The sequence below is a fragment of the Xyrauchen texanus genome, chromosome 10 (assembly GCF_025860055.1).
Source record: "Xyrauchen texanus isolate HMW12.3.18 chromosome 10, RBS_HiC_50CHRs, whole genome shotgun sequence".
In the NCBI taxonomy this organism is placed as follows: domain Eukaryota; kingdom Metazoa; phylum Chordata; class Actinopteri; order Cypriniformes; family Catostomidae; genus Xyrauchen; species Xyrauchen texanus.
This window is the reverse complement of record NC_068285.1, coordinates 38,105,330-38,132,007: the sequence shown is the minus strand read 5'-3', so window position 1 is coordinate 38,132,007 and position 26,678 is coordinate 38,105,330. Positions and strand designations below refer to the sequence as shown.

The 26,678-nt window shown below is 41.5% G+C and overlaps 1 protein-coding gene across 1 annotated transcript in view; it reads left to right on the top strand.

Moving 5' to 3' along the window:
* The first annotated feature begins 18,863 nt into the window (after window positions 1-18,863).
* LOC127650115 (sialidase-1-like) overlaps window positions 18,864-26,678 on the top strand; it is a 34,560-nt gene continuing 26,745 nt past the window's right edge. The window contains exons 1-2 of the mRNA XM_052135309.1: window positions 18,864-19,025; window positions 19,210-19,329. Of these exons, the coding sequence (XP_051991269.1) occupies window positions 18,878-19,025; window positions 19,210-19,329 (268 nt within the window). The 5' untranslated portion in view covers window positions 18,864-18,877. The remainder of the gene's footprint in view (window positions 19,026-19,209; window positions 19,330-26,678) is intronic.

The window sequence follows — 26,678 nt, the reverse complement described above, 5'->3', positions numbered from 1 at the left end:
GCATCGACCATCGACAGCTCAACAGATATACTTATTTCAGAAAGTTTCAGACCGCCATCACTTACCATTAATTCAAGACCTGATGAAAACTCTGGTTGGTTACCATTGGTTCTCCATACTTGACAAGGTAAGGCCTACCACTAGGGATTCATGGCTGAAGGGTCACGACACCTCACAGCATTTCTAACCCCCTGGGGTCAATTCGGATGGGTAAGTATACCCTTCGGTTTATCGAATTGCAAGTGGTATTCAGAGCTCTTCACAAACATGGAATCAAATTGTGTCCAGCTAAACGCAAGGCTTGCTAGGTTTTTTTTTTTTTTAAATTAAGTTTTTAACATTATATACAAAGTAAGGAATAGAAACAATACAGTGACAACAATGATAATAACTAAATAGATAAAAAATAACAAATAAAACAAATTAAGGGGAAAAAAAGGGTTGACTGGCATAAGCAAAGCATAGCCTAAGGAAAAAAGGTTCCAAAAATTGTTGCAGGGAGAGCTTTACATAGGGGTACATTATGCAGACTTGAGGAAATGCAGAAAGACTGCCATACATTTTTAAATCAACCATGCAGGTGTGGGTCAGAAGAACGCATACCCTCCATTTGTATAACATGAAGCAGCTTCTTCAACCAGGTTTTGAGGCAAGGGGAGTCCAATGATTTCCAGAGTGGCCAAAGTATCAGAAGACCCTAAAATCGGCAGGTCTATTGAAGAAACAGAACTGTATATTTGACAGAATTTTGTTTTGGAATAATAAAGTCTATGTACCACTTTAAATTGGATCAACCTATGTCTCGAGTTTATTGAACAGCATTGGATCCTGCCAAGACATTAATTCCAAACCTCTTCAGACACTTCTACACCAAAGTTCTTGGTCCAAGCATCTTTTAGGTGATTTGTATTAACAGACATCGAGAAAGCACTAACAAAACATGAAACCAAATGTCTACAGCTTGGGTTTAAAAGAAAGCATTCATCCAATATGTTAATCTTTGGCTTATTGTGGGATGACTTCTTGGACATAACGCCTCAGTTGTATATATAAAAATATATCTGACCCAGGGAGACTTAAAATCAACTGTAATTGGCTTAAGGATACAAATTTCCCTTCTCCATAGAGATCCACAATGGATATTAAACCTTTATTTCTCCACAGAGAAAACCCCAGATCCTGCTGAGATTGCTTAAATAAGTGGTTGTGGGTGATGGGAGTGTGAACAGATTTGTCAGGCAATTTAAAATATTTATTTATTTGGTTCAATATTCGTAACAAATTTTTTAACATAAAGTTATTTCAAATCAATTTTGATGAAGGCGACACTTTAGAAAAAAGTAGAACTGGAAAAGAAGATTTTGCCAGGGAATTTGTTTCTACCTCTCCGGGAACCAGCACCTTATCGTGGTGGAGAAGTTTGTGTGCCCTTATGATCCTGAGGGCTGTGTTGTCTGGAGCCAGGTGCTCCTGGTAGGGTCTCCCAAGGCAAAGTGGTCTCAGGTAAGGGGCCAGACTAAGAATGGTTCACAAAGACTCCATGAAAAAAAACGGCAAGAGGAGGAGTTACCCTGCCCGGAGGAAGCCCGGGGCCCCCGTCTGAAGCCAGGCGCAGATGGAGGGCTCGTCGGCGAGCGCCTGGTGGCCGGGCTTGTCACGGAGCCTGGCCGGGCACAGCCCGAAGAAGCAACGTGAAACCCCCCTCTACATCCCTTGGGCCCACCACCCATTGGAGAAACTGCAGGAGTCGGGTGCGCTGCCATATGGGTGGCAGTGAAGGCCATGGGCCTCGACGGACCAGACCAGGGCAGCAAAGGCTAGCTCTAGGGACAAGGAATTTCACCTCACTGGGGGGGAAGGAGCCGGAACTAGTGAGGGAGGTGGAGCGTTACCAGTTGGATCTGGTGAGGCTTACTTTGACACACAGTTTTGGCTCTGGATCCGCACTCCTGGATAGGGGAAGGACTCTATTCTTCTCTGGAGTTTCCCAGGGTGTGAGGCGACAGGCGGGTGTGGGGATACTCACGAGCCCCCGGCTGAGCGCCGCTAAGTTGGAGTTTACCCCGGTGGACGGGAGGGTCGCCTCCCTACGCCTACGGGTTGTGGGGGGGAAACTCTGAACTGCATATGCACAGACAACAGTCCGAGTATTCGGCATTCTTAGAGACCCTGAATGGAGTCCTGAATAGGGCCCCAGTAGGGGACTCCATAGTCATGCTGGGTGACTTCAATGCGCACGTGGGTTGACAGGGACACCTGGAAAGGCGTGATTGGGAGGAACGGCCTCCCCGATCTGAACTCAAGTGGATGTTTGTTATTAGACTTCTGTGCTAGTCATGGATTATCTATAACAAACACCATGTTCGAACATAAAGATGCTCATAAGTTTACGTGGTACCAGAGCACCCTAGGCCGAAGGTCGATGATCGATTTTGTAATCGTGTCGTCGGATCTGAGCCCATATGTTTTGGACACTCAGGTGAAGACAGGGGCAGAGCTGTCAACCGATCACCATCTGGTGGGGAGTTGGGTCAGGGGGTGGGGAAAGACTCTGGACAGACCTGGGAAGCCCAAGCGAGTAGTGCGGGTGAACTGGGAACTTTTGGAGGAGGTCCCTGTCCGCGAGATATTCAAATCACACCTCCGGCATAGCTTTTCAGTCATCCCTGCAGAGGTTGGGGACATTGAATCGGAGTGGGCAATGTTCAAAGCTTCCATTGCCAAAGCCACGGTGGAGAGGTATCGGAGGTATCCGGAGGCAGTTGCAAGGTACCGACAGGCCCGAATGGCTGCGGCCTCGGCCGTGAGAGAGGCAAAGCAGTGGGTGTGGGAAAGGTTCGGAGAAGCCATGGAGAAGGACTTTCGGTCCGCACCAAAGTGATTCTGGAAAACTGTCCGCCACCCAAAAATGGGACGCTGTTGACCTCAACCGAGGAGGTTATTGGGTGGTGGAAATGAACACTTTGAAGAAGTCCTAAATCCCAACACGCCCTCTATGCTAGAGGCAGAGCCAGAGGCTGATGGGGGATCAGATTCTATTTCCCTGGGGGAGGTCACTGAGGTAGTCAAACAACTCTGCAGTGGCAAAGCCCCAGGGATTGATGAGATCCGACCAGAAATGCTGAAAGCTTTGGATGTGGAGTGGGTGTCATGGATGACACGCCTCTTCAACATTGCATGGAAATCTGGGACAGTGCCTAAGGAGTGGCAGAATGGGGTGGTGGTTTCCCTCTTCAAAAAGGGGTATCAGAGAGTATGTGCCAACTACAGGGGTATCACACTTCTCAACCTCCCTGGTAAAGTTTACTCCAAGGTGCTGGAGAGGAGGGTTTGGCCGATTGTCGAACCTCGGATTGAAGAGGAACAATGCAGTTTTCGTCCTGGCCATGGAACGACGGACCAGATCTTTACTCTCGCAGGGATCCTGGAGGGGGCCTGGGAGTATGTCCATCCAGTCTACATGTGTTTTGTGGATCTGGAGAAGGCACATGACCGGGTCCCCGGGAGAGACTGTGGGAGGTGCTGCGGAAGTACGGGGTGGGGGGGTCCCTTTTTAGGGCGATACAATCCCTGTACGTCCAAAGCGAGAGCTGTGTCCGGATCCTCGGCACGAAGTCGAGTTCATTCCATGTGGGGGTTGGTCTCTGCCAAGGCTGCGCTTTGTCACCAATCCTGTTTGTGATATTCATGGACAGGATATCGAGGCGTAGTCGGGTGGGGAAGGTGTGCGGTTTCGGTGGGCTGGGATCTCATCGCTGCCTTTTGCAGATGATGTTGTCTTCATGTCATCATCGGTCCGTGACCTTCAGCTCTCACTGGATTGCTTGGCAGTCGAGTGTGAAGTGGCTGGGATGAGGATTAGCACCTCTAAGTCTGAGGCCATGGTTCTCAGCAGGAAACCGATGGAGTGCGTACTCCAGGTAAGGAAGGAGGTATTGCCCCAAGTGAAGGAGATCAAGTACCTCGGGGTCTTGTTCACGAGTAAGGGGACAATGGAGCGGGCAGCGGGGGCGGTATTGCACTCGCTCTATCGCACCGTTGTCACGAAAAGAGAGCTGAGCCGGAAGGCAAAGCTCTCGATCTAATGGTCAATTTTTGTTCCTACTCTCACCTATGGTCATGAAGGCTGGGTCATGACCGAAAGAACTAGGTCACGGGTACAAGTGGCCGAAATGGGCTTCCTCAGAAGGGTGGTGGGCTTCTCCCTTAGAGATAGGGTGAGGAGCTCAGTCATACGTGAGGAGCTCGGAGTAGAGCCGCTACTCCTTTGCGTCGAAAGGAGTCAGTTGAGGTGGTTTGGGCATCTGCTAACGATGTCCCCTGGCCGCCTCCCTAGGGAGGTGTTTCAGGCACGTCCAGCTGGGAGGAGGCCTCGGGGAAGACCCAGGATTAGGCGGAGAGATTACATCTCCACACTGGCCTGGGAATGCCTCGGGGTCCCCCAGTCAGAGCTGGTTAATGTGGCTCGGGATAGGGAAGTTTGGGGCCCCCTGCTGGAGCAGCTGCTCCCGTGACCCGACTTCGGATAAGCGGTTGAAGATGGATGGATGGAATTTGTTTCTACCTTAATCCACAAAAGATCCATAGAGGAAGGCTTCACTAGGAGCACCCTTCTGCCAGAAAATTATATGTACCAAGAGTGACATAAATTCACTCTTGATCCAGTTGATAGAGTATCCGGATAGTTTGCCAAAGGCATTAATATAATTGAGCAGGTGCGGAAACGATTTGACTGGATCAGAGAGATATAGTAAGAGGTCATCAGCATCTAGACTGACCAGTGCCTCATATTCCGAACTCTATTCCATGTATATGAGGATGATTTCTAATCCCTACTGCCAACAGCTCCAAGGCAATATCGAAAAGGAGAGGAGACAGAGGATCACTTTGTCTGACTCCCCAACTCCCTGACTCAAAAGGTTTAGATTTGTCAGTGTTTGTCAGGATAGATGCCAAGGGACATAAATACAGGATTCTTACCCACTTGACAATACGGTTTCCAAACCCAAAGTGCTCAAGCACTTTTAACATGAATCGCCACTCTATTTGATCTAAAGCCTTTTGAGCATCTAACAAAATGATCGCTGCTGGGGCTTCTTTCCCACGGTCCCTATAAAGAGTATTAAGAAGCAAGCGGACACTGCAAAAAGAAAATCAACCAGGTATAAACCCAGCTTGGTCCAAATGTACTATTGATGAAATATGCTTTCTCAATCTGTTAGTCAGCACTTTCGTTATTAAGATTCAACTTTATTGTCATTGTGCAGAGTACAGGTACAGAGCCAATGAAATGCAGTTATTTTCACATATCCCAACTAAGCTGGGGTCAGAGTGCAGGGTCAGCCATGAAACAGCACCCCTGGAGCAGATAGGGTCAAGGGCCTTGCTCAAGTGCCCAACAGTGGTATCTTGACAGTGCTGGGGCTTGAACACGTGACCTTTTGGTCAGTAACCCAGAGCCTTAGCCGCTGAGCTACCACTGGCTCCACTTTCTGATACAAATTTAAGAGCACTATAGGTCTATAATTAGCTGGGTCAGTTAAAAAAATTAACTTGGAAGTGTATAATTTTTATAGGAGTCATTGACCATTCTCAATAAATAAGGAGCTAGTTTTAAACAGAAAGCTTTGTAGAATCCACAGCCAAAGCCATCTGGACCTAGTGTTTTGCCAGACGGGAAGGACTTAATGGCCCACAGTATGTCAGCTTCAGAAAAGGAACTATCTAGGTCCTCCCTTGAGCTCTCATTTAATTGAGCGAGGTTGAGATTATTGAAAAATATGTCATGATCTGCTTGACTTGCAATGTCATTACACATTGTCAAAAAAAGTTCTGAGTAAAATTCTCTAAAACATTCAATAAATTATTTTGGATCCGTTATGATTTTAGTTGTCTTCAGTTTGATTTTATAAATTGCTTGCTCCCCTCTTAGCTGTCTTGCCAATAATGTTTCCACTTATCGCCAAATTCAAAGTGCTTTTGTTTAAGTGAAAGGCTCTAATTTTTTTTACCTATAATGGAATTGTATTCATATTCCAGCTTCAAGATCTTGTTATAGTTTTTGTGATCCATAGCTTCTATATGTCTGCTCGAATTTTGGGAGTAGATTTTCTAAACATCTGCTATGATTGCTCTTCTTTTTGGCTGCTTCAAAGGAAATAATATGAGCCCTCATCACTACCTTAAGGGTTTCCCATAAGACTGAATCAGAGACTTGGCCATTATCATTGGTAACAAAAAATGTTGTCAAGCTTAGCCCCAATATATTTTTCTAAAGCTGGATCCTTAAGTAGAAAAAGATTAAATCGCCAATGATAGCTCAGTTGCGGCAAGACATCCTTGAGTTGAAGCGAGATGGGATTGTGGTCAGAAATCAACATATTGTGGTATTGAGTACCAACTATATTGTGTACAAGTTCAGAAGAAATCAATACATTTTCAATCATAGTATAGGATTTATAGACGTGAGAGTAAAATGAATACTCTTTATATGTTGGGTGTTGCAGTCTCCAAATATCTACCATATTCCTTTAATCGACCTATTTAACATCTGTACAGAGGCTATAGTGGGAGGGGGCTTTGTGGACGATCAATCTAAATACGGGTCCAGTTAGCAATCAATGTCCCCCCCAATAATAACATTTGCACACCCATATGGTAATATATCAAACATTTATTTTTATTTTTAATTGGGTTCATCGGTTTTTGGGCCATACATTTAACACTATTATATAAAGATAGTTAATTCAGCCCGAAATCATAACATATCTGTCATGGGATTAAGCAATCATCGAATCAAGCTGAAATTAAGTACCCTTCAGAAAGAGAATTGCTACTCCCCTGGCTTTACTATTAAATGTCGCCTGTTATCCCTGGGATATCCAGTTCACACTAAGTTTACGTTCATGCCCGAAAGCTAAATGTATTTCTTGAAGAAAGAGAATATCTGCTTTCAGCGATTTGAGATACGCACACAATTTGCCCCTTTTAATGATGTGACCAAGCCCTTTAACATTCCACAATGCTAAAGTTCATGTAGTATTTCCTCTATATGCTTCATCATTACCTTTCATTTAAATATTATATGAGCTACAACCACCATAAAAACTAACAAATTTAGAACTCCCTAACCCCCCACCCCGTGCCTCAATGACTTCCCCAAACAAATCATTATAGCTCCCCCTAGAGACAAGTAGAAGTAGAATAACAACTTGTACTAGTGCTAACAACTAGTCTAATATTACAAAAGAAAGAAGAAGAAAACATAGAGAAAGAACTATTCCACATCCAAGCCTTATCTAGTTGGATGACATGAATTTACCATCTATACAACCACCAGGGTCCTGTGCATCACAAAAAAAAAGAAGACAAAAAGAAGAAATATCAGTAATACCAGAATTTAATCATGGTCCGTCACCACGATTAGTCTCAGATCTTTATCCACATAAAGCTTGGCCTCCACAGGGGATGTGAACAACCTGGAAACTCCATTGTGGTCGATGCAAATCTTAGCAGGAAAATGCAAAACCTGTCCCGCCTTGAGCTCTTTCAATATTTGCATCACCTCGCTGAAGCTCCAACTTTGCCCCACTACCTCCATGGTGTAATCTGGAAAAATTAGTATCTTGTGCCCATGGTAATCCAGATGGCACCACAGTCAAAGTCATAGCATATGTTCTTTATCCTGATAGTATTGAAACTGTACAATAATTGCACGTGGCTTGGCTGCATTTGAGGGCTTTGTCTGTGGAACCTGGTGAGCTCGATCAATAACTGGGGGATCAGTAAAGTCCTTGAAAAGTTGCTTAATAAAATTCGCCACAAACTCAGTCAGTCGTCCTTTTTCAACTCCCTCAGTAATGCCAACAAACCTAATGTTACGACGTGATCTGCCCTCGATATCGTTGAGTTTGAATTTAAGCATCTTGTTCTCCTTATGTAGGATACTCAGAGAAGATTCCAGAGAGATGATCTGATCCTTGGCCTGCCCCTCTACCATCTAAATTTTCTCACCCAGTTCCTGTTGCACCATTTGCATAACTTGAAAAGTTGCTTCATGTTTATAAAATCTTTCATTAAGAGCACTGAGAATCTTATCAGAAATCTCATGTAACATCAGCGACATACTTTTTTCTTCCAATCCTAGGCCAGCCACTTGATTAGCCAGCACCATGATGTCAATAGCACTATCCGGAAACTGAGAAGATTTGGCACCTTGCGGCAGTTTTTTTGATGGCATCGACAAAAATTGAAGTTTTAACTAAAATATAGGATGCTTTAGATTTTAAAATAACTTTTTGCCCATTCAAAATTAATTAAAAGGCAAATAAGTTTTCATTTTTATCAGCCCAATTTATACAAGACCTAGTCTTGCTAGGTAATTCTGAGGTAACTTGAGTAACTAACAAATTAATGATTATAGCCTTATATACCTCTTTACAAATGTGTGTCATTTTTTATCCATGTGGTATAACCAAGGAATTAACCAGTATGATTTGTAACCAGGGATTTTCATGTTTTGTTAACTACACATATAATATCCATGAAAACATTTCATGTTTAGTATGCAAGCATTTGCTGGCATATGCAGAGAAAGCTGATGACCATGAATATCGTGTCTCTTGTACCATTCTCAAGATATAAAAGTTCATGATTAAATATGCACTATTTTTGAGCGTGAGATTTGTACGAATCTGAAACAAAGGACCATAAATCAACTGTCGGAAAAGACAGCCCAGTTGACCATGTGACTCTGAAAAGTCACTTCTGATTGGTGCAGGATACCTTTGGGGATGCAGCCAATTTCAGTTCAAATGTTTCCAAACAGGAAGAACACGTTTTTTTCTTCTCTCTTCCTCTCTTCTGCCTGATTGTGCATCATGTCGCTCCGCTGACTGCTCAGACTTCGCTCTAACTCTTCTCCATGTGAGGTCCAAGGAAGCTCATCACTCTCTATGGTTCACACACCCATGAGAAGGCCTCGCTTCAAAGCCAACCTCATCATTCATACAGACAAAAACTCAGATCTTACAGAGGTCCAAAACATAGACGGAATGGACATTCAACCAAGCGCCAAGAACCAAGCAACACAAAGAACGCAAAGAAACACCACAAAGACACGCAAGTACATCTCCAATATTGTGCTCAATGTGCTGGTGTATTAATTAAATAATTTGGGTAATCCGATAGCAAATCAATGTAGACTTGTAGAAGGATAAATGGTTCTTTAGGTATTGTCAACAGACTCAGTTCATTTTCACTGTACTGATCATTTAGTTCACATTCTGTCACTCTTAGATAGATTTATGTTTAGAATAGTAATAAAGCATGTCTGTATTCAAAGATGATTGACTGTGGTATATTTTGATAAATAATCTCATCCCTGTTTCTAAAAGATTTCACTTCAAAGCTGTACCTAAATACGTGTGATATTATTTTCAATAAACCTTGAGAATAATATCACTCCAATAAGTGAATTATTCATAATTCACTTATTAAAGCTAATTCCTTACAGTAGAAATTGTGAGCGGATATTTCGATTTTAATGGAGGAGAATGATCTAGTTATTTGACATTTATCTAATTTATAATGGTTGTCAAACGCGACTAATTCCATTATAAATTTCATTACCTAATGATGTACAATAAGGACAGTTTATTTCGTTCATAGCTCACATATTTTGAGACCCTAAATTACCTTCTAAATTAGCACACCAAATATCCTTACATATAATGGTGTGAGAATAATGGCAATTTCACGGTTCCCTCCTAAATGTCCCATACCAAATATCTTACACCAGTCATGTGGAAAGATAATCTTCAGCAGAGCCTGGTTAGGCATTGACATGCTAACCAGCCCACCCATTCTCACTTCCCCTGATTTTGACCACACTTTTGTACTGCATACAGACGCTTCAGAGCAGGGACTTGTGCCAGTCCAGTACCAATGACAAGAGTGGAAGTTATGTATCATTGCATATGGGTCGAGGATGCTGATACCAGCCAAAAAGAACTACAGACTTCTATCTGGCGAGCTGGAATTTCTTGTTCTAAAGTGGGTGTTGAGTATAACATTTTGTGACTATCTCTTCTGGCCCCATTCTTCACAATCTACACTGAGAATAGAACACTTGAGAAACAACCAGTAGATTCTTACCTGGAGGAAGGTCCAGAGCAGCAAAACATTGAACTCAAAACGTTGAATCACAATGTGAAATCACATAAGAGAAACAGCCTACATAAGGCCATGGGAGAGTGTCACAACCACAGGAACCCTGGGAGACAATCAGACGGTCAAGCAAAAAAACTTGCCCAAATAATGACTTATAGTTAACCGAGTGAACGCTTGCAGAGGGTTGTGACCACTGATATATAATATAGAACTGGATTACTCATGATGTCATTGTAAAGGGAAGGAGGAGGCGAGAACCGGCTTGGCAATATGAATAATATTTTTAATGATAAACTTAAAAAGACAAAACACACACATGATGGACATGTCCGTAAACTATCTCTCTCTCGTCGCACCACCATCTGCCTTTATCCCCCAGTGCTTGAAATTGCCAAAGAAAACTTAATTCAATTGATTTCAAGGTGTACACCTTTGTATGAAATCAACTGAATTAAGTGTTTTGTCTTCAAAGACAAAGGACAACTGGCTCTACAGAAAGAGATGTGGAAGGCCAGATGTACAACTAAACAAGAGGATAAGTTACTTTTCTTGAACATTTAAAAGAGAAAAATATATATATTTTTATATATAACCCAGCAAGACCAGAGCTGACCACACATGCACCTTAGTCATCTTTATTTCCACCATTTCATAGACTGCTTGTGACGTAATGAAGCTAGGAAGCAAGTTGCAAGTTGACAATTAGTTTATTGACAGTCAAATTGAGAAGATAGGGGAAAAGTCCGGGGTGATGGTCTAGTGGCGCAGAGTCTCCAATGGTCAGATGATCGTGGTGAGAAGAGTGAAGAGAAGTGTTGAACAGACACGGCGAATCCGGGTAACAGCAAACAGGACACGAAACAGGGACAACGAGAGAACTGGACTGGAACTCTGAAGAGCGAACAACACCGGACATCACAAACAACGATCTGACAAGGAGATGAGAGAGTGGTGAGAATTTAAAGGGAATGGGAATGAGTAACAGCTGGTGAGAGGAGTGATTGTGCAGAGCGCTAATCATGGTACAAACAACACGCCCACACATTCACGCACCCACACAACACACACTAAGAACAAGGCACGAGACAAGGAAGAGACATAGGATTAAATACCGTGACAGTACCCTTCCCCTAGGAACGCCTCCTGGCGTTCCCAGGCTCCCTTACCTGCCGATTGTAGTCATCGATAAGGGAGTGATCCAGAATGTCTCTGGCCGGTACCCAACCTCTCTCCTCCGGACCGTAACCTTCCCAGTCCACCAGGTACTGAAATCCGCGCCCCTCCGCCTTGAGTCCAGAATACGGTTGACCGAATAAGTAGGTTCCCGCTCTACGAAGTCGCGGCGGGGGAACCGAACCGGCGGGTTAATGCGGGAATAAAAGACGGGTTTTATTTTGGATACATGAAATACGGGGTGAATTCTCCTGTACGCTGGAGGAAGGTTGAGGCGGACTGCCACCGGACTAACGATCTTGGTGACAGCTGAACGGGCCAATAAATTTAGGTGCAAGTTTATTAGATACGGAACGTAGAGGAATGTTCTTAGTAGAAAGCCACACTTTTGACCAACGACGATACGGGAGGCCTAGACCGGTGGCGATCAGCTTTGGCCTTGGTGCGTGACCCCACTTGGAGTAGAGTCTCCGGCCCTAGTCCAAGTGCGGTGACACCTCTGGACGAAGGCGTGAGCGGAGGGACCGCGACTCGGATTCCAGACTAGGAAAAATAGGTGGCTGGTAACCTACACTACACTCAAACGGAGATAGGCCCGTGGATGATACTGGTAACGTGTTGTGGGCGTACTCAACAAAAGACAGTTGCTGACTCCATGAGGAAGGATTCTTGGATACCAAACATCGTAACGCTCTCTCCAGATCCTGGTTGGCTCGCTCAGATTGACCATTGCTCTGGGGATGAAACCCTGAGGACAGACTAACAGTCGCTCCCAGTAATTTACAAAATTCTCGCCAAAATTTGGACACAAATTGGGGTCCTCTGTCAGAGACCACATCTGTCGGGAGGCCATGTAGCCGAAAGACGTGGTCAATGACAATCACCGCTGTCTCCTTGGCAGAGGGTAATTTGGGCAAGGGAATGAAGTGGGCCAGCTCGAGAACCGGTCCACCACGGTTAAAACTACCGTGTGTCCCTGTGAGGGTGGGAGGGCGGTGATAAAATCTAGAGCGATATGGGACCAGGGTCTCGATGGCACCGCAGCGGTTGAAGTAACCCGCCTGGGGGTCGATTGGAACTCTTACCAGTGGCGCAGACTGAGCAAGCCAAAACAAAACTGTGAACGCCACGAACCATCAACGGCCACCAGAATCGTTGCTTGACTAAAAACTTAGTTCGATTAACTCCTGGATGACAAGCCACATTAGAACAATGTCCCCACTGAATAACGCTGGACCGTAACCCTCCGGCACAAACAAACGGTTCGGTGGGCACCGAGCCGAGGCGCTACTCCTTCTAAGGCCGTCTTGACCTTCGATTCGATCTCCCATGTGAGTGTAGAGATGAATAGAGTCTCTGGTAAAATGCACTCGGAGTAGACGGGCGCTCGGAGTGATCAAAAATACGTGATAAAGAATCGGGTTTGATGTTCTTGGAACCCGGCGGTACGAGAGAGTAAAATCAAAACGACCGAAAAAAGAGCCCACCGAGCCTGCCTGGAGTTTAATCTTTTAGCTGTGCGAATATATTCCAAATTCTTGTGATCGGTCCAGACGATAAAAGGTACCCCGAACCCTCCAACCAGTGGCTCATTCCTCCAAAGCTAACTTGACTGCCAACAACTCTCTGTTACCAATGTCATAATTACGCTCGCCGAGGACAAGCTGATGAGAAAAAACGCGCAAGGGTGTATCTTGTCGCCTGAAGGAGAACGCTGGGATAGCACTGCGCCTACCCCCACCTCTGATGCATCGACCTCCACCACGTAACTGACGTGATGGATCAGGGGTTATCAGGATGGGGGCTGAAACAAAGCAACCTTTCAGTTTGGCAAACGCAGCCTCAGCTGCGTCTGACCACCTGAACGTTGTTCTGGGGAGGTCAGGGCGGTCAGAGGTGTGGCTAGTTGACTGAAATTGCGAATGAAACGCCGGTAGAAATTGGCTAACCCCAGGAATCTCAGTAGGGCCTTACGAGACTCTGGACTTGGCCAATCTACCACAGCCTTGATCTTCTCAGGATCCATGCGATTCCCTCAACCGACACGATGTACCCTAAGAAAGGAACAGACTGTGCATGAAAAGCGCATTTCTCCGCCTTGACAAAAAGCCCATTCTCTAGCAATCTCTGAAGCACTAGCCGGACGTGCTGCACATGTTCCTGGAGAGAAGAAGAAAAATCAATATGTCATCCAGGTAAACATATATGAACTGATCAACCATGTCTCGCAGCACGCCATTGACGAAAGTGCCTGGAAGACCGCTGGGGAGTTGGACAAGTCGAACGGCATGACCAAGTATTCAAAGTACCCCTGGGGTGTTAAAAGCGGTTTTCCATTCATCCCCTCCCTGATGCGGACCAAATGATAAGCATTACGTAAATCCAATTTCGTGAAGATGGATGCTCCCTGCAACCTCTCAAAAGCTGAAGACATCAACGGTAGAGGATAAGTATTCTTTACCGTGATGTTGTTCAGCCCCGGTAATCAATGCAAGGTCGCAGAGATCCATCCTTCTTCCCCACAAAAAGAATCCCACCGCTGGAGAAGAGGAAGGGCGGATGAATCCATTAGCTAGAGAATCAGAAATATATTTCTCCATAGCCTCCTCTCTGGAATCGAGAGTGAATATAACTTGCCCTTAGGCGGAGATGTACCTGGCAATAACTCTATGGCACAGTCATAGGGATCGATGTGGAGGGAGAGAAGCCGCCGAGACTTACTGAACACCTCCTTCAGGTCCAGGTACTCACGGGCACGCTAGATAAATCCACGCCTCTTCCTGAAAAACAGGGACAAAAACAGACTAACAGGCAGAAACAAGACAAGACTTATGACATTGAGTGCTCCACGCTGACACAGACTTAGACTGCCAGTCCACTTTAGGGTTGTGATGGGTGAGCCAGGGATGACCAAGGACGATGGGGGCAAGAGGAGTGTCCAGTATGTAGAAGGAGATGGTCTCGGTGTGATTGCCTGACGTGACGAGAGTGATGTCTTCAGTGGCTAGGGAAATGGTGGGAAGTTTCTGGCCATTGAGGGCGTGAACAGCGATCCGGTGAGTGAGAGACTTGAGGGGACTTGGTGGTTGAGTGCAAAAGTGTAGTCCATGAAATTTCCTTCGCCCCAGAATCCAGAAGTGCTCGACAGTCGTGACGGTGATTAGACCATTGAAGACTTACCGGAAGGAGGGTAGATGTGGATGAGGTCTTCTGGCGGAGATCCCACCCGATAGTAGCCTCATACTTGCTATCGGGCGGATCCTTTTAAAGGACAGTTGTAGGCAAAATGTCCAGCACCACCACAGTACAAACACAGTCCCTGGGATCTCCGCCTTTCCTTCTCCTCCCGGAAAGCCGGGCTCGACCCACCTGCATGGGCTCGGGATCACAGACGGGCTGAACGCGCCCCGCCTCCAGAACATTGACCGCCTAATCCTCTCAAGGGGCGGTTGGTTTGTACTCGCTGTTCCATTCTGGATAACCTTGCGCCCACTCTAGCGTCAAGGCGATCAAATCGCTTAGCTTGGTGGGGAGATCCATGGCGTATATCTCCTTTTGGACGCCGATCAGCCAGCCCATGCAGGAACATGTCCCACTGCGCCTCGCTCCATTGGCTCTCCGCCGCTAGCGTCCGAACTCGATAGAAAAGTCTGATACAGATCTCTCCCCTGACGCAAGTCGGCCAGCACTCTGGCTGCCTCTCTACCGAGACAGCACGGTCGAAAACTCGCCTCATCTCCGCTGAGAGTGCTTGAAAAGAGGTGCAGCATTCATCTTGATTCTCCCACACCGCCGTTCCCAAAGGGCCGCTCTCCCAGAAAGTAGCGCCAGGACAAAAGCTTACCTTGGTTCTTTCATCACAGAATGTTCTGGGTTGTAAAGAAAAATGCATTGAGCATCGTGGTTAGAAAAGCTCGGCAAAAATTAGGTTCACCTGAATATAGCTCTGGAACCGTAGGCGGGCTCCGACTGGGAGGGGGATGCTGGTGGTGGTTGAGGAATCAGCGGTGCGGGTGGCGCAGTGGGGGCTCAGAGAAGTTGAATTTGCTGGGTGAGTCCGGACACCTGCGCCACTAGAGCCTGGACAGCTGAGCCGTGTCATTAAGATTCTTCTCCTGGTTCTCCATACGTAAGTCTGCTGTTCATCACGTAATTCTTCTAGGCTGTCTGAATTGTTACTCGCTGCTTCCATCTTGTGGTCAGATCGCTCTGTGACGTAATGAAGCTAGGAAGCAAGTTGCAAGTTGACAATTAGTTTATTGACAGTCAAATTGAGAAGATAGGGGAAAAGTCCGGGGTGATGGTCTAGTGGCGCAGAGTCTCCAATGGTCAGATGATCGTGGTGAGAAGAGTGAAGAGAAGTGTTGAACAGACACGGCGAATCCGGTAACAGCAAACAGGACACGTAAACAGGGACAACGAGAGAACTGGACTGGAACTCTGAAGAGCTTAACAACACCGACATCACAAACAACGATCTGACAAGGAGATGAGAGAGTGGTGAGAATTTAAAGGGAATGGGAATGAGTAACAGCTGGTGAGAGGAGTGATTGCGGCAGAGCGCTAATCATGGTACAAACAACACGCCCACACATTCACGCACCCACACAACACACACTAAGAACAAGGCACGAGACAAGGAAGAGACATAGGATTAAATACCGTGACACTGCTGGGATTTAACTGATAGTCAGGCACTGTGGCCCAGTACTTGCTATATTCCTTTACAATATGAGCAAGAAAAATGTTGTCACTGGAGCAGGAGGCAGAAGAAAGTAATGTTTTGACAGGTCAAGTGAGGGTAAAAGTGAATCAGGCAGACTGTGAGAGTGAATAGGGACTAAAGCAACTGAAAGGGAGAATAAGAATGTGCAGGGGGGATTGTGGGTGAAAGCAGATGAGAGAGTGCATGCAAAATAGTGACTATAGACAGAGAGATACAGATGACTGCATTCTACATTCTAAAGTGCATGCCCTCTTCCTTTAAAAGTGTGTGTGTGTGTGTGTGTGTGTGTGTGTGTGTGTGTGTGTGTGTGTGTGTGTGTGTGTGTGTGTGTGTGTGTGTGTGTGTGTGTGTGTGACTCAGTAGTCTGGCTGATGCAGCTGTGACTGAACTGACTCAATTAGAGGATTAGAGGAGATTAGTTTTGCCTCTTCACACACATACGTCTCAAAGTAGAACTGTCCAGAGAGAAACTAGAGCTTCATGACCAATAATGCACCGTTCACTCTCACTATACATGTTCAGATTCTAACTACACACATTTTTGTTTTTTGCAAAAACAGCACCAAAGCCTTTGAGTGAAGTATTTATACATTTCATCTGAGTGACTTGTTTGCATGACACAGCACTAGTTGTAGTTTCTCAAAGGTACCTCGCAAAACAATAGCCTTTTGTTTCAATTGATTGCAGATAATATCCACTTCATCCAGCTCTCTGTTTGTTCTGTTTTCTAGTATCCAGGTACATTTTTATTGAGTGAGAGATTGTTCCATGTTATTCAGTGCATGAGAAATCAGTGATACTGTATCGAGAATCGAGAATCGATGAAGACTATTTCACAAACATTCTTGGCCAATTCACTAAACGCACCGGCTCAAAAGAATGATCCATTTGCCAGTCATGCATTGTTAGATTCGATTCTAAACAGCCGACAGAAATACAGAGAACACGTCATGAGAGCTGAAATATTCTCAGGGAAAATGTTTCTGATCACAGTCAGAGCACTCATTGTACGCACAGTGCATATCTGCAGGTGCCATTTGTACTTTGATTTATACCATCATACTGAATGGTTCCCAAATACCATAAACAATGATATTTACATGATATTCCAATGCATTGCCATGGTGTATGTTCAAAAAATTAATGTCAAATAAAATCATTACTACTATACTGGGGTCATTATGGTGAATATGTGCAGCTGTTATCCTCATGCGCTATTTCTACCAGAACTGAACCTATAACAGCTGAATTGACTCTTGTTGGTGTAGGCTAATATAGTCAGGTTTATTTAGTCATATTCAAAAAATATTTTACATGGATTAAACCAATTAAAGAATAGTTCACACAAAAATGGAAATTATGTAATTATTTGCCTAACCTGATGTTGTTCCAAACCTGTATGATTTTCTTGGAACATAAATGGAAATTGTTAGGCAGAATGTTAGGGACTGACAGCCTTAGTCACAATTTCAGTTGTTCAGCAATTTATTTCTTCTCAAATTACATAATTTCAATGCAAATCAATATTTTATGTCCATGTATTTCTTTATTTGGTTAGTAGCCTTGAAATAAGCAGGATATTGTACAAAGTCATTGTGCAAAATAAACCCATGTCGGGTTTATTGTGTGATAACAACCGACTTAACAAATTGGCTTTCAGACCCACATTCTGTTCAACATCCCCTTTTGTGCTCCATGGAGGAAAGGAAACAATAATTTGGAGCAAAATGATGTTGAGTAAATGATGACAGAGTTGTCATTTATGTGTGAACAATGCAATTAAGATTTTATCTTTTTAGGCTACTTTAACCTGATTTTCTTTTCTTTTTTTGTTTTTTCTTACAGTATGTGATTGTACGTTCATATACCACAGCCACTGTTATTGTCATTTGCTTCAGATTGTCCAGAGTTGGAATATCATGAATGTAAAGTGATCAATGGAAAGGAGGAGGCGAGAACCGGCTTTTCAATATAAATAATAGTTTAATGATAAACTTAAAAGACAACATAAACACACACATGACGGGCATGTCCGTAAACAATCTCTCTCTCCCGCACGATCCTCTGCAGTCGACCTTTATCCCTCACGGAGGCATAATTATCCTAATACAGGACCGGGTGTGTAGGATCACGACCCGGCCCTGCCCTCCACCCTGCCACAATGAATAATTAAATACAAGCTTGCTGCCACAAACAGATACCACACTATTTTTACAATCTTTACAGGTGTGTGTCTTATTGTAATCAGCAAATGAGACCCATAATTAGTCACCAAATCGCCTACAGCACATCATGATGTTGCAGCCTAAGCAGGTTTTAACACAGATCTATCTAATGACATAGTTTTCCTACGCAAGTACGCGGGTATTAAGAGTGTTTTCAAATGTCTTGATTTTCAGAGGAGGAAAACTGTTCTATTTAGGATGAGAGGCATAAACATTAATTAATGCAATTAATGAAAATGAATGCATTTTCAAACTATAATATGTAAGTGTGGATGTTGAAGTACAGTAGTCTATAACATTGTGTGTTATCCTGATTAAATCTGATTATATGGATCTCTTTCTGCTTTTTTTTTTTCCTATAACACAATATTTTTTCATAATCAAATCACACGATTGTCTAATATAGCATGCCTTGGTGAGACAAAACTACATTCAAACATGATGGCCCTGATCACCAAACCTCTATCACATGCTCTGACAACTATATAATTGTGTTTACCTTTATCTGCATGCTTGCTTCCTCTAAGTCAGTTGAACTAGACAACACAACCAGAACCAGAACCACTATCACTGCCGCTGTCGGATGATTGCGCGCAGTCTGGATGGAGGCGAGTCTCTGCCCATGGGGGAGCTGGTGTTTGATCAGACTCTGGTGGACCCTGCGGTCGCAGCTGGAGCTTTACAGAAAGAAGGAGTGCTTTACTTCACTAACCCAGCCAACTCTCATAGCAGTGAGGATGATATTATAAGAATTTCTTTAGAGATGGGCTGTGGTGAAAAGTAATGGACTAAACTAGTTACTGTACTTGAATATATTAACTCCGTGGTTCTCGACCCTGCAACTTATCAGCTGATTAGTGCTCCATAAACTCAGTGAGAGATAAGCATGTATAAGTGTCATTTCTGTTTTCTCAGGAGTTGACCTCACCCTTCGCTGGTCTCTGAATCGTGGTAAATCATGGGTGAAAGATACACTGAAGATCTGGGCCGGGCCAAGTGGATACTCCTGTTTGGCAGCACTTAAAGGCAATGGAAGTTACATCAATTACATCTATTTATGTTTATTTTCTAAAATAAGGCCAGCACTTCCTGTATCATTTGTCATACCTAACCAACGTATATCAGGGTACCTGTGGGTCCTTAAAAAGTCTTAAATGGACTTTTTATCATTTATGGCCATAAAAAGTGTAAAATATCTTAAATACCTTAAAAATAAATGACAAGAAGTTTTAATTTAGTGATGCTCTACAAAATGTATGTCATTCCGGGGGCTTCCCGGCCTGAGAGAACGAGGAAGGAATGAGACAGGGCGGAGGGTGGGGCCAGGTCATGATTGTTTTGTGTAGATTGCATTTATCTGTATTCATTTTTTTCTAAGGTAAGGTTAAAGTTAGGTTTATGGGTAGAGCTTAATGTAGTGTGTCGATGAGACTTTAAATAAAGACAAGAAACACACTGCATTGATGCCCATACTGTATGCTAGTATTTAAATATGGGTATCAGATACTATTTGCACCAGGGTTGGGGTGCAAATAATATATGCAACTATTTGCACTGTGTAAATAGCATATACCATTATTTGCACCAGGATGTATATAGCATCTGCCTTTTCTCAACTGCCCGTTGTGGCTGTCACATTATGTGAATGAAGACCTTTTTAACAACTATGTATAATTATTACATATACATGCATGGTTAATCCAGATACAAGGAAACATTATTAGTTTCATTATTGTTTCCAAGTCTTCACTCAATTATTGGTAGATATGATACATTAATACAGATTGATGCTGCCTGGTTTTGACTGAGAAGCTGATGTGTAATTAAATTGATACTTGAATTAACTCTATGCTTGCTATGATTTTATACTTATAAATCCACCACACAGGGGGGAAAAATTGCTTAATTTCGCTTATTTCGGAGAGGCAGGTGGGTTTTTTGTTTTTCCAGATCAGGTCGTTTGTTTCTCTTGCGAGATCTGGCAACCCTATAATTGGTGTTTCACCCACCCCTTAATGCAGAGTAGCTACTGTCATTAAAAAAAAGAAACATATATATATATATATATATATATATATATATATATATATATATATTTATTATTTTTTTTTTCTAACTGGTAATCTTTTTGAAAGGAGACGGTGGAACTTCTGAATCAGAATGATAAAATACAGCTTCTGCTCAGAATGAACCGAAATTTAAAACCTGTTGTTTTTGGTCCCTGACAATCGTGTCTCTGTTGAGTGCTGGCGAATGACTGATGATTTGAGCTTTTCGGCTTGATGGAATGTTTTGTCGCCGTAGAAACATGCGAGTTGAAGTTTTGTTTAATGTTGTTCTGTTAAACGTTTTTTATTTTTTAAATGTTAATGTTGTTGCCTTGATGTTGTCTCTAAGTGCAACAAAAAATAACAAAGCAATAAATAAATTATTTTACAAAATTGTGATTACAATTATACTTTTTATTATTTATGTGTTATTTATTATTAAATTATTTATTTATTCATATGCTGGAATTTGTATTACTGGCATTACCATATATGGTATTTCCGATCGCTGCGGAATTTTAGATGGTGTCTTTGAAAATCTCTCGTGTTGTCTTCTACCTTGATTGTTCACTTTATTTTGTTAAATAGTTGGTTCATTTGGTTCAACATTGCAGCCAGGAAAATGTATTATATACCCATGATGTATTAGACAGAAATAAACGTGCACACTTTTAAGTCTATAGCACTAGTAATTGTACACGTATAAATAAACTCTGTGTGGAAGAAAATTGTGAAGCTGTGAACCGGCAGGCTCGACTGGTAATCTGGCATACAGGGCATTTTCCCGGTGGGCCGACGCACTTTGGGGCCGATCAGGGGCGGAATGGTCATTGGGAGAACCGAGTGGTGCCAAATAGGCCACGATAAGATTAAATGAGCCGCCGCGTTATGCAGAACAGAAAACAAAACGGTGCCAGAAAAGGACAGCGAACACCCATTCAGCAACTGTTGGCTCTCACCCCAGATACAGCAATTAGCAGGGTCCTCATAGTTGTTTATGAGTAGAAAGGTTGTTACATTTGGGCTAATATTAGGAAAAATGTGAACACTTTAAAATGATGTGGTTTTCTGTGTGAATGTCACTTAAAAAGTGATTAGAAAGTGTTTAAACTAAATTAAAGGCTTTTTCTTCATGAAAGAGACAGTTCACCCAAAAATTAAAATTCTATCATCATTTATTCACTTCATGCCAGCCCAGATGTGTATGATTTTCTTTCTTCTGCTGAACACAAATGAATATCTCAGCTCTGTAGGTCCATTTAATGCAAGTGAATGGTGACTTGAACTTTAAATCTGCAAAAATAAGAAAGTCAACATAAAATTATTTCATATGACTTCAGTGGGTAATTCTATGATTTAGTAGGGATATGAAAAGGTGTGGGTGAGAAAGAGATCAACATTTAAGTCCAAATTTATTTATTTTTTAACAGAAATCCTTTGACCAGACACATTAAGAATGCTAATGGCCAATAAACAAAAGAATAGGGATGTGGTAGAGAAAGTGGACATGTATAGTAAAAAAAAGTACTTAAATATTGTTCTGTTTCTCCTCAAATCACTTCAGAAGCCATGGATTTAACCACTGGAGTCTTATGGATTACTTGTATGCTGCATTTATATGATTTTTGGAGATTCCATTTTCCTTCACTTTCATTCACTTATAGAGCTGCAATATTATTTTAAAAGAAGAATTGAAGATTCGTTTGTGTTTTGCAGAATATAGAAAGTCATCCACATCTAAGATGGCATGAGGATGAGTAAATGATGAGATAATTTTCATTTGGTGAACTATCCCTTTAATGACTCAGCATATTACAGAGCCACATTTCATTCATTTACGATTGAGTTCATGGACAAAAAACATATATACATATAAATAACATATAAGAGAAACTAATTATGTACTAAGTAATAAGTACCAGCAAACAGTAATAAGGTACCAATTTAGTATAGCAGCACTTAGATACTGCACAGGTACATTTAAAATAATTTAATAAATATTGCATATATATATATATATATATATATATATATATATATTTATGTAAAAGCACTCTTTTAATCATGTGTGATGTTGGTTGAATGGTTTTATGACAGATGAAAGAAAGGACTTTCGATTACACTCCTAAGAGCAGCACAGGTGAATGAGGGCCCACACTGTCTCATGGAGGGTGTATTGTCTCCAGTCAAATTTGAATCAGCCCAACATTAAAAAGTTAGTAGCTTTAGCTGATATATTACTATGTAGGTTTATTTCCAATGTAGGGATCTGTAAACAAGAAGTTTAAAAAGTTTAATATACTTCATTTGCTTCCTTCCTTCAAAATCCTTCACTTTAATGTATAGTTTAATCAACTCAATACTTTTATTTGGGTTCAGAATATATACAGTATATAAGGTATAAATAAACAGTGTCAGTAGTTTGTCAGTTTGTCTCAAGCTGTTAAAAGCATTTGGATGAAGATGTCAATTCAGCACATCTGCTGATAGAGAATGTCTGAGTCAAGATAAAGGACACAATTTATCAACCTTCTACGACACCTAGTGGTGAAATGAAGTAAAATACACACTCTTACATGAATAATTGTTCTCTGATATGAGTACTCAAATTTTGAAATGGTTATCCATGAAAACATAATTTTATGTCCAATTTAAGTGGTTTAAATATTAAAACGTATTAAATGTTTCATTTAATATAAAACAAGTGATTTCACCAGAAATACACTTGTTTAAAAGACACCATGGTCATTTTATTGTAAGAGTATAATTTATATATACAATAATATAACAATTTTTCTGGAGGTTTGATGACCCAAGCAAAAGAATAAAAAAAATAAATATTCTATTAATCATATTTTGGCTCTCTGAATGCTCAGGCCAATAACATTTATGTTCATACTGTATCTTTGTCTGTGTTTGGCCCTTGGCCCTGAAACCATTGATGACACCTGATTTCATGTCAGTTTACAAACCCACTGTGTAACATAAGCAATAAAGCTGCGATTCACCCGCCCGCAACGCACTTTCACAGATTAATTCAAATGCAAAATCAAGGTCTGTGAAGATGTTCACCTTAACTTCTCATTATTGAAGCCTTCACATCCTTTAATATAATTACAATGACAAGCCAAAAACACTGAATTGGCCGATGACAGTTTAAGAGACTCTTCTATTTCTCGTCACTAAAGTCCTTTTCAAATCCAGACAACTGTCAATCATGCCATGTTCTCCTCTTAATGGATCTTTAGTCCTCTGAGCTGATGGGAAAATGATAAAATAAATGGGGCTTTTAATGTAATGTCATAAATTCTGGTCATTGACAGCCCTCAGAAACAGCCCATGGAGCTTCTATCCCACTGAGTCCTATTTAAAAAGTATGAAAAATGACATATAAGGTGATAAAAATGGGAAATCTTTTTAAAAGGAAACAAAACACACGTCAAGTTTGTAGAAGGTTATTTGTGTTATTTGTGAAGATTATTTTGGTTTCATACATTATTGAAAAACATTTATAGCATTTTCTTCACAAAAGAGAGAGAGAGAGAGAGAGAGAGAGAGAGTTTAATGACTTTAAATATGTCATGTGGTATAACCATTAAGTAAAATGTATTAAAAAAATGTATTAAATATATAGCAAGAGTGCGATATGGCCCTACACCAGCACTGCTTTGATTCAGCCGCAGGTCGAGTGCCGTAGGTAATCACAGCAGTGCTGATATAGGGCCATACTGTATAGCATGATTGCAAGTGTGATATTGCTTATATACATCAGTTCAATGAACAAGTACATTTTAAAAAATTAGGAAAAACTGAGTACGCTCATAAAAACGCATTTGTGCATGGAACTACTTTATTATGTGACAGATCAGAATCTGCCGTTGCTGGTTCAAACCAAATGACGCGTCCAAGCTTCCATTAGTAATTCAAAAAGTTCACTTCATAAATTGTATCAGGGCTTGTGTTGTTTCTAACAAGTTATTAGATAAACAAGGATGGATGTGTGTGTATGAGAGAGAGAGCGAGAGAGAGAGAGAGAGAGAGAGAGAGAGAGAAAGAGAGAGAGAGAGACGAAGAGAGAGAGATAGAGCGTGTACGATTACCTGTTCCCAAGCAGATATGCTGTCAGCTTTCTGAAGATCAGCTTTCTCAGTGGAAAAATAGCGTCCAAGCAGGGGTAATTCTCCCTATTTCGTGGTAGCCGGTGCGTATAATATATATTTGTGAAGCAGTTCAATGGAAAGGAGGAGGCGAGAACTGGCTTGACAATGTAAATAATAGTTTTAATAATAAACTGAACGAAAAACACACAAACATAAACCGGCTGATTTTATCCCTCGCGCGCCCCCATCAGGCTGATTGGGGACGTTGTTCCAGACTGGCCCCACCCTCCTCTGCGCTACAATATAGTGCGTGTATATATATATTATACTAATATTATGCATTTTTTTGTCAAACATATCAAGAAGTTTTCTCACGGTTACATCACATGACTTGAACAAAATGTGCCTTTTCATAAAAAAATGTATGGTAATTTTTGATTAGTTTTTTTAATTCACACTGCCTCTCTTGGTTTATGGTTTTACTTAATCAACAAATTAGCTACCTGCATCTTGGTTACACCACATTACTTTTATTTAGTGGTCAAAATTTTATAAAATGTCAATTACATTTTGAAACACAATTTAAAACACAAAAACAATGTTCCATTTTGCTTAATTGTTTTTAAATACATAGAAATAAAAGATTATTCTCTACAACATATGCCAACATGTTTTGAATAATTTAATAGATCTAGAGGGGGGAAAACCATCACATAATTTACCCAAAAACTGATGTTGCTCTTGGCTGGTTGCATCATACATCATAGTTGGCTTAATAAAAGTTTGGTAAATTATTTTATATGAGTTGTGTTGACAATATCATTACTGAGGTCTTTATAATATGGCACTTACACAGTAGGCCTTTATACATGAAAAAAAGTTAGGAATCATATTTTTATTATTAATATTGTAAACCGCTTTTTTAAGGGACTTACTCTTCATTTGAGTGAATCTGTAAAAAATAATTTTGCAATGTAGACATTTTGTTCCTTTTGCTCATGTTCAGATTCAAAATATCTAAATATCTATTTTTGCGCTGAAATGAAGGAAGAAATCATACTAATGGATGCTCGACTGGTGAGGGCAGCATACACTCAAAAAAGGTAAGCTTTCTTGCTTAAATACCACTGAACCACCATCACAGTAACAAGCTTGTTCCTATCTTAACAGAATTAAAATAATCCTTTTCTAGAGCTTGAAGATTAGTTTTCTTATTTTGCTGCTGTTCAGTAACAATGCAGTATTGCATTCTGTCATTAATTCAATGTATTATTAACATCCTACAGCATTAATGCAGATATTGTGCTACAACATTAATTGTACAAAAGTCACAAAAACAATGCATCAAGTTGCAACAAAAAGAACAAGAGGAAACCTTAAAAGTCATGATGCAACGACACTCCTTTCAAGTACTTTAATTCACATGAAGGGACAAACAATTAATGTGACAAATTAGTTTTATTAATACAGGATTTGCACTTTCATGCCTTTTTCTGAAGGCCTATACGGAGTCATTCCTATTGTATCTGTGCTAAAAATGACTTTTAATCTGCTTAATAAAATTCCAAATGAATGCACTGAGAGAGCTCATTAAATTATAACCTTTTCATAAGCTTTATATTCAGGTTTCTGATTAGATAATTAAAGTGTAAATTATGCCATCTGCCTATAATGTTTTTTAAGGGTCTGTCTCTTGAGCATGACCCAATCTGCAACTATGAGCATGGGTCCTCATTTAACACTGTAATCAGGTCGGACCAAAAGACCAGGGAGCAGCCCTAGCCACCCGGCAACATAACACCCTTTTTAAACACAAAATCCCATCCTTAAACTGTGAGTCATAGTAATAATTGTATACTTAGACTAAGAAAAATACTAATGATTTAAAAACATCTTCGTAAACTGAATAAAATGATTTACGCAGAATAAATGAAATGCTTAATTAAAACTAACTGCACTGGGCCTCTGGGAGTAATTTTGACCTGATTCTAAACTACACTCTCGTAGTACTTTAAGAGCACTAATTAATTCAGCTTTATTCCAGACCAGATTTGATTCTTTTGCTTTTGAAATTTTAGAAGAAAGAGAAGAATTTAGATTAATTAAGAGGTACCTTTCAGCAGGACACAAATCAAAATTTCCAGTGTGTGGTCTACTCCTCTTAAAATACTTATAATTTTATAAATCACTTGCATGAATTATTCTGTTAATTATGGAGTTGTAAAATTGGCTATAA